General features: G+C 40.2%; 1 protein-coding gene across 1 annotated transcript in view; it reads left to right on the forward strand.

Annotated features, from left to right (window-relative positions):
• LOC126285248 (fasciclin-3) overlaps nucleotides 1-8,488 on the forward strand; it is a 197,865-nt gene extending 189,377 nt beyond the window's left edge. Inside the window, exon 12 of the mRNA XM_049984544.1 lies at nucleotides 4,389-8,488. Coding sequence (XP_049840501.1) covers nucleotides 4,389-4,586 — 198 coding nt within the window. The 3' untranslated portion in view covers nucleotides 4,587-8,488. The remainder of the gene's footprint in view (nucleotides 1-4,388) is intronic.
• The last annotated feature ends 1,008 nt before the right edge of the window (nucleotides 8,489-9,496 follow it).

Here is a 9,496-nt window from a genome sequence, read left to right on the forward strand (position 1 = left end):
TGTGGGGTCCAACATAAAATGAATACATTTCTTAATAAAGTTTTGTTTAAGACCTGAAGATAACAGCAAAGTCTGTTGAAACCAGTATTTCTAAATACAGAAATATTTATGCAATCTTGGGTTTATGATATTTTTAGTAAGTAAAACAGATTGCTCCTTCAGTCTTATCAAAATGAAAACATTCAATAAACATTGCTAAAAAATGAGTTGGGATTACAACTTTCCTCAATTCTGTACAGAATTGGAAATTTTTTTTGAGTTATAAATCCCATAATCTTGGTTTGTTGTGAGTTGTTACATGAACAGTAATTCAGTCCATATGTATGTGGTTTTTGGCCTATCAATCACACACAGAAGCTGTCAGGAATTGAGGCTCCTTGATTCACCAGAAAGAAAACTAGCACAGATTTGGTAGAAGAGTCACCTAGAATCCTGACTCATGATATAACAGATGAGCAGGACAAGAAATGGACAATAGAATAAACTGAATGACATTCTCTGAAAAAGTGTGATACTGAAAACGCAGAGGACAGTTGAAAACCAGAGAGGAAGGAAGGACAGATAAGAAATAGACCAGACAAAGTTTGACAGCGCTAGAGAAAGAGGAAGGAAGCTTACGTAGTTAAAGAGAGAAGACTAGTACTCACCTTCAGGTGGAGTAATTACTAGTGTTACTGGTAGAAACACTCCCCTTCTCCTCATTCTCACACTTCTCAAACAAATCAGCTTTTCCTTCTTGAAGAAGGAATCTACAGTTCCGAAAGCATGAATATTTATTTTATGCTTTCACTTTTTTCTATATACAGTACAAGGAATTTCATCTCTTTAAGACAAGTACTGACCAACCACACTCTCTTTGCAATGTCGTGAACTGAATTTTCTTTTTGATGCAAATTAAAGGAGTACAAGACAATGGTAAAATGAATGAAAATGAGAGTGGGTGATTTTCTAATCCTGATCAGTCAATATAAGTATGTTGCATCCTGCAAGATCACTTAGGCATGGCACAGAATGAAATCTCCTGGTGACAAGTAATGTGGGTAAACAACAGTGGCACAATTAATGACAGTCACAGACCGCCTCAGCCTCACCTGTCTCAGTTCACTGAGGAGATCATCTTCAGTCAACTTATGAAAAGATCATCTCCAGTCGATTTATTTATGACAACTTTGCTAAAGCTGGTGCAACCAACTGGTGATGGCTCAAATGGCTCTGACAAACATCTGCTTTATGACCCTGGTAAAGACACTGTTGATATGCATCATTATTATGTGGAAAGCAGTGATTAGTATTATGTGGAAAGCAGTGATTAGCATGTAAAGAAAAGAGGGGTTCGATATCTTTCTGGTCAAATGGGTGCCACTCCACTTCTACCTCGACTGCTTGACATTTTTGCAGTTTCACCATCAGATGGACTGTGCTGCACTTGCCAATCAAGAGGATAGTTCTTATGTGTTATGTACACTCCTGGAAATTGAAATAAGAACACCGTGAATTCATTGTCCCAGGAAGGGGAAACTTTATTGACACACTCCTGGGGTCAGATACATCACATGATCACACTAACAGAACCACAGGCACATAGACACAGGCAACAGAGCATGCACAATGTCGGCACTAGTACAGTGTATATCCACCTTTCGCAGCAATGCAGGGTGCTATTCTCCCATGGAGACGATCGTAGAGATGCTGGATGTAGTCCTGTGGAACGGCTTGCCATGCCATTTCCACCTGGCGCCTCAGTTGGACCAGCGTTTGTGCTGGACGTGCAGACTGCGTGAGACGACGCTTCATCCAGTCCCAAACATGCTCAATGGGGGACAGATCCGGAGATCTTGCTGGCCAGGGTAGTTGACTTACACCTTCTAGAGCACGTTGGGTGGCACGGGATACATGCGGACATGCATTATCCTGTTGGAACAGCAAGTTCCCTTGCCGGTCTAGGAATGGTAGAACGATGGGTTCGATGACGGTTTGGATGTACCGTGCACTATTCAGTGTTCCCTCGACGATCACCAGAGGTGTATGGCCAGTGTAGGAGATCGCTCCCCACTCCATGATGCCGGGTGTTGGCCCTGTGTGCCTTGGTCGTATGCAGTCCTGATTGTGGCGCTCACCTGCACGGCGCCAAACACACATACGACTATCGTTGGCACCAAGGCAGAAGCGACTCTCATCGCTGAAGACGAGACGTCTCCATTTGTCCCTCCATTCACGCCTGTCGCGACACCACTGGAGGTGGGCTGCACGATGTTGGGGCGTGAGCGGAAGACGGCCTAACGGTGTGCGGGACCGTAGCCCAGCTTCATGGAGACGGTTGCGAATGGTCCTCGCCGATACCCCAGGAGCAACAGTGTCCCTAATTTGCTGGGAAGTGGCGGTGCGGTCCCCTACGGCACTGCGTAGGATCCTACGGTCTTGGCGTGCATCCGTGCGTCGCTGCGCTCCGGTCCCAGGTCGACGGGCACGTGCACCTTCCGCCGACCACTGGCGACAACATCGATGTACTGTGGAGACCTCACGCCCCACGTGTTGAGCAATTCGGCGGTACGTCCACCCGGCCTCCCGCATGCCCACTATATGCCCTCGCTCAAAGTCCGTCAACTGCACATATGGTTCACGTCCACACTGTCGCGGCATGCTACCAGTGTTAAAGACTGCGATGGAGCTCTGTATGCCACGGCAAACTGGCTGACACTGACGGTGGCGGTGCACAAATGCTGTGCAGCTAGCGCCATCCGACGGCCAACACCGCGGTTCCTGGTGTGTCCACTGTGCCGTGTGTGTGATCATTGCTTGTACAGCCCTCTCGCAGTGTCCGGAGCAAGTATGGTGGGTCTGACACACCGGTGTCAATGTGTTCTTTTTTCCATTTCCAGGAGTGTATTATATGCTGTGGAAAAGACAGCCTAAGCTCCTAATGAAACCTCAAAAGTTTTAGCGCTACACAAAACTTCACCTAAAGAAGGATGAGCTTCTCAAAATGTTTGAGCACACACTTCAGTTTCTGGTGGTAATCTGACCAACATGTCATGTACTAAGGATTCAGCAAATGATTTTCCAAAAGAAAACATAAACTTGCATGTTCTACTTAATTGCTGTAAAACCACAGTCCATGATGCATAAATGCCTGATGTTGCTTTACGATGAAGGAGGAACTAAATCAGTGGCCATCACATGCATTTTTGTTGAAAAATGTTCACTTAAAAGTGAGTAAATAGTGATAGAGGAAGCAGTGATGGTTCAGGCAAAGGGATAATTTTGGCGTGAGATAACAGAGCCATTTGTTTGTAGATAAAAAAGAAGCTCACAGTCTCTTGGGGAACTTAATGTTGTTTGCTTGGATATGAAGTGGTACACTTCCCAGTCCTCTTGAGCTTCAAAAAATGGCAGAAAGCTGGGACTGCCAGGCATGATAGTAGACATGCAGGATCTCTCTGCTTCTGTACAAGCTGTTGTTTCAAGAACTCGAAAAACTGCTTGTCCATCTTGTGACCTGAGGGCAGTAAGTCCTGTTCCAGGACAGGATTCCAGACAAGCTTCATAATCACTATTGTAAATCTGCCTCTTCAACAACACAGGTTTTACTAAAAACCAATAAAGAACAAATAAATTACAGAATATAACGAATCCTTACTGTTCTTGAACTTCCGGGAAGTTTGGAGGGTATTAGATGAGATACTGGCAAAGTGTACTATTGTGAGGACAGGTCGTGAGTCAAGTTTGCATAGCTCAGTCAGTAGATCACTTGCCCGCGAAAGGCAAAGGTCCTGAGTTGGTGCCTCTGTCCAGCACACAGTTTTAATCTGCCAGGAAGTTTCATATCAGTGCACATTACACTGTAGGGTGAAAAATTCATTCTTGAAGTTTTATTACAAAATTTAAATTTTACAAGAAGTGGTAGATGCAGCATGACCATAGAAAATACCTACACAGTCAAGAGTAAATTTACATATGAAATGAAAAACACTTTTACTGAATAATATTACAGCTGTAAGAACATCTTCCTTTACAAAATATGATATGAAATATTTGTATGACAATGTGGTTACGGAAGGACAAAAACTTTTCTTTTCCGCTAATGGCCCTCAGAAATTTGACCCTGGAGTTTAGACTGCTCTCAGTTCCCTAGTTCAACTCTAAATGACAGCAACAAACCAGGTTTTCATCTCTCACTGACCACGGGCTGCACTGAGCTTCCTGTGACCTTGTCCAACACTCCAAATTTTTGTATTTGTCTTTTTCAATATCTGCACTTGGGAAATAAAACTCTGATATTAACTTCTGCTTTTCCATAAGCAGCTAGATTGTGGGATCCTGGTGCTTCCTGGGATAATATCCTGAATTCTATGAATAAATAGTTTAAGTGACTGTTATTACTGTTACAGATGGAACCAGAAATGCAATCAGCAGCTGAGCCTCTCCAACAGAAAACAAGTCGTGGCGACATAGTTTATGCAGAACTTGATTTGAAAGATGTAGCAGGAAAACCACGACCACAGGTTCGACCAGAGGAGGACAGGACAGAATATGCAGAAATTGTGTACACAGCAAAGTCAAAAGAACCTGATCTACAAGGGAAATAAGAAGAAACTGTTAAATGTAACATAATGTAATTTTTGTTGTCTGGAAATGAACAGTCTTGTGTTGAAACAACTGTGAATACGATTGCATTGCTAATTCAGGACACATGCACTAATGTTTTGCAGCACTGCGTTGTGTTGACACTCACTGAAAAAAAACATCAGATTGTGAAATTAATAACTACGTACATAATTACATGACATTATTGATATTAATAGGGAATAAGTAATTTTTCCTACATCAGTGTCTCATATTAAGTGACAAAGCAGCGTAGTGACTGTACATGACGATCACCTTCGGCTTTATTCTCTCTCTCTCTCTCTCTCTCTCTCTCTCTCTCTCTCTCTCTCTCTCTCTCTCTCTCTCTCTCCCTCTCCAAATTATTGGGAGTAATGTCTCCTGGCACTGTAACATGAATTCAGAGCTCCACAATGTCAGCGCCTTATCCTTTCTTTTCTGGGCATGTTTGTTTTAAATTTTGTGTGTGTCATTCTTTGGTTTGTCATCTCCCTATACCTTCCCAACAGGGTCTCCCTTCCTTTCTCCCTTTATTTAATTTTTCAGAATTGGAATAATCTCAAGATTCAGTGTACATGTAACAACTGTGGCAATATCATTCATTTCCGCCCTGTAAAGAAAACTTTCGTTCATCTTCAGTAACGGCGACACTACGAAGTTCTAACATACTGCATTTTAATTCATTGATTTCTTAACTGTTCCTACAGTATATTATTGATACTACTTTCATAACTGTCTTATATTTGGTTACACTGGTTACTGCCCAATAAGGCATTATTTGCGAATGCAGGCTTCCTCAATCAGCTGCATTGACAAATTCTTGTCAGGAAATGAGCGGAGTAGTATTTTTCTTTCAGGGTGATCTTTCTTACTTGATGTCTTCTGGCAAAATTTGCTTCTTGAAACACTGCTAAATTGAAAATATTTCTCGGCTGATTTCCCCAAGAAAAACTATCAAGATATTATTTGTTCTTCATTATACATATTTTAGCTGTAGTTGTATGAACATGTGACATGAATGATTCATTAGCTTTTAGTGTAATAATATATGTAAATAATAGTGTAAGTTGAGGAGTGCACAAAATTAGACGTGCCTGTTCATAGAGTTAAAAGCATTGGATAGTGATAGTAATAGTTCCAGCTATGATTGTACATGTTTCATAAAGGATGAAAATGATGAAAAAAAATGTGGAACTCACATGCAATAAGATGCAATGTCAAGTCTGAGATTCAAATAGGATCATTATACCTATAGCCATGTCAAGTAGGTGTTTGATCATACCAGTGCTGCCGGTACAAAAGAGTAATTTGTCACCACATTTTTCAGTGTCATTAATTGCAAAACAGTATAAATGTAAGCGATAGATGTACCATGACCACAGAAAATACCTACATAATAAATTTACTTATGAAATTAAAAACACTTTTACTGCATTATATTGCAGCTGCAAGCACATCGTCCTTTATGAAATATTTGTATGACAATGTGGTTATGTACGACAAAAACTTAAAGATCTCAGAACACAGCTTTTCCCTATCTTTCACAAACTTTTACTGTGCACAACCTAGGTTCTGGGTTCCATGCCTCCTTTCAAGTGTTATACTTTTGCAAAGGTGATATTATTGAACACTAGTCTGGAATCATCCACAAGCAGTGAGTGAGATAACTAGATTTGATGATTTAGTAGCTGCTCAGGATTATCTGTATGTTGTTTTTGCATAGTATATCTTCTTAATGCGCTGAATGTGTTTGAACATCTATAACATATTTCCAAACAACCAAACTACTTGAAGGTGAAGTTAGTTTTCTGGGATTTCCAGCACCTATAACGTTTCTTCTACTTGAGACTGAGCTATATGTCTTTCCTACAAAGAATGAGCTACACTTCTTGCACATGACCTTGTAATTTCACTTTTATTCACCAAGGACTGTGCGCTTATAGCTGAACAAATGTTTACCTTTTGTGTCAATAACATCATTGATAACTGAATAATTTTTAGGTATCAAGTTGATGCTGATTCTGACAATTTTCTCACATACAGTCTCATGCACTTTTTCTTGGCTATCATTTGAAAAAAGTATTATTGTTATTACTAAAATGTTTGTCTTCCACAGAGAAGTCTACTTTTGAGGGCCAGCGGGTACTTATTTCTCGGAGCTGTTGTACCAATAGTTTGTTGTCCATAGTCAGAATCAACTGCAAACAAAGTGCCGAAAGCAAGTGGTCTAACATATAATAAGCGTGTTTGTAGAGAACTGGATGAATTAATGCAGCTGAAATAAAGAAACTCATTGATGCACCATTTTGGCTATTTTTGGCTGATGGATTATGGTATGGATATCTTCGGTAAAATGTACAAAGTTGATGGCAGTGCCTTGTATTTCCATATTGAACTATGTATGTTGCTTACTCATCAAACAGTGAACATCCAGGATAGAATAATGAGAGTATTGTGAAAAGTATAGACTGCTACTCACCACATAGTGGAAATGTTGGAGTCGTAGACAGGCACAGCAAAAAGATTGCTAAACACCTAAACACACAAGCTTTCGGCCAGAAGACTATCTATGAAATAGACACCCCCCACCCCCTCACACACACACACACACACACACACACACACACACACACACACACACACACACACACACACACACACAGATATTCATAGGTCAAACACACATGACCACTGTCTGTGGCTTGACACTTACAGATTTGTGTAAATTTGTGTAAATGTGTGTCTTTTTGTTGTCCCTGTCTGCTACCCTTTCCATAATATTGCTTATTCATTATCTTTATGGAGGTATGATGTTACCTTTTAATTCATTTCCACGACGACAACACATCATCTACGCACCTATATGAGTGCTGTGTTCACTTACTCACTGCTTCTGGATAACGCCAAACTTATTAAATAAAATTCTAGTCCATTCTCCACATATTGTGTTTACTTAGTAAATAATATCACTTCAAGGTTATAAACTCTGTAGTAACACTCACCAACACAAAAAACTGCCTGAATAGTTGTGGGAGCTCCCCATTCTGTATGTTCTGTAGAAAATAATGCACTATTTTCAAAAATGTGAAGTGGTGCTGCTCTCTGTTCATCTTTTATTCCAAGTTACATATTGCAACATTAATTTTCTGAGATAGTCTATAATTCAAACATATTTATAATTGTTGCTTGTTTGTTTTAGAAGTTGTTGACTCTGCTTGTTAACACAACAGTATGCATGAATAACAACTTTGCAACAGAGTAACACTAACATTACAGGTCCAAAACATAGCACAGGTAAAATAAAAGTTTGTGAAACCTAGGTGAAAATTTGTTTCCTTGTGTAATAATTACAACATTCCAAGTCAATTAAAACATAATATATCTTGTTAACATGGATCATAACACTTGTGGGCATCCCATCCATGTTGCAGTGTCACTGAAACTGCTAATTTTTGAGAAATCAAAAATAAATAAAATCTGAAATTTGGCCCATCCACGAATCAGCTAGTAAGATTCAATTATTCATTTCCATATTTAGTGCTACTAAAAGTAATAAAAATGCCTTAGTTCATTTTTAAGCTGAAAAATAGCATATTATGAACAGTAGCTTTAAGAAACACAATTCATGAATTAATAAAAATGCCTTAGTTCATTTTTAAGCTGAAAAAGAGGATATTATGAACAGTAGTTTTATGAAACACAGTTCATGCATTCCAGATGAGTACAGTCAGTTACAAAATTGAAAAATCAGTGAATGGAAGAGCTGTATTTTAATGGTCGACACTATCCTTCACATACAGCTTTCAATAATGATGCACTTGTATAATTCTTCTGTATTCTTATAAGCATGCTATGACAATAAAATTATTATTGTTTACTCTTTAAAGATTCATTTATAACTGTTTAATATCACAATGAAATGCCATGCATGAAATGAAGACAGCAAAATTTATCTTGTTCATTAAGCTACATGGGAAGTGTAAAAGATGCAAAAAAAGTATTGGAAGAGGTAATCTGAAAACATTTACCCATTTCATAAAGGAAACTATGTAAACATGACAGTAACTAATTGCTAGAAACATAAGATGGTGAATTCTAACACCCTTTGAGTAACTGCACTTATTAAAACAACATTCATAAAAATCAATTATATAGGAATAAAGGAGACATCCCACCAAGTGGCAGAAACACTGTATGTCAATAGGTACACACACAAAAGGTACGGGGCTTTGCTAGCTTTCATGAACGCACGCGCGTGCGCCCACACACACACACACACACACACACACACACACACACACACACACACACACAGTTGGGTGGGGAGGGGGCTGGAAGGTTATGGGAGCGAAGGATGTGCTGTAAGGTTACCTCCCATCTGCGCAGCTCAGAAAAGCTGGTGGTGGTGGTGGTGGTGGTGGTGAAGATCTAGATGGCACGGCAACGTGACACAGCCATTGAAATCTTGCATGTTGTGCCACTGGGTAGTCCACCTTTTTTTGGCAACAGCTTGGCAATGGCTATTCATTCTAGTTGACAGTTGGCTAGTTGTCATACCAATGTAAAACACTGTGCAGTGGTTGCAGCAGATCTGGTATACAACATGGCTGCTTTCACAGGTGGCCCAGCCTCTGATGGGGTAGAGTAAGCCTGTGACAGGACTAGAGTAGGTGGTACTAGTTGGACTGTTTGGGCAGGTCTTATATCTGGGTCTTCCACAGGCGTATTATCTCTGTGGCAGGGGATTTGAGGTGGCAGTGGCATAGTGATCGACTGGGATATGATGGGGTTTGGGTGGATGGCAGAACACCACACTGGGTGGGGTTGGAAGTGTCTTGGGTAGGATGTTCCTCATTTCAGGGCATAATGATAGGTAATCAAAGCCCTGACGAAG

Source organism: Schistocerca gregaria, chromosome 8, assembly GCF_023897955.1.
Source record: "Schistocerca gregaria isolate iqSchGreg1 chromosome 8, iqSchGreg1.2, whole genome shotgun sequence".
In the NCBI taxonomy this organism is placed as follows: domain Eukaryota; kingdom Metazoa; phylum Arthropoda; class Insecta; order Orthoptera; family Acrididae; genus Schistocerca; species Schistocerca gregaria.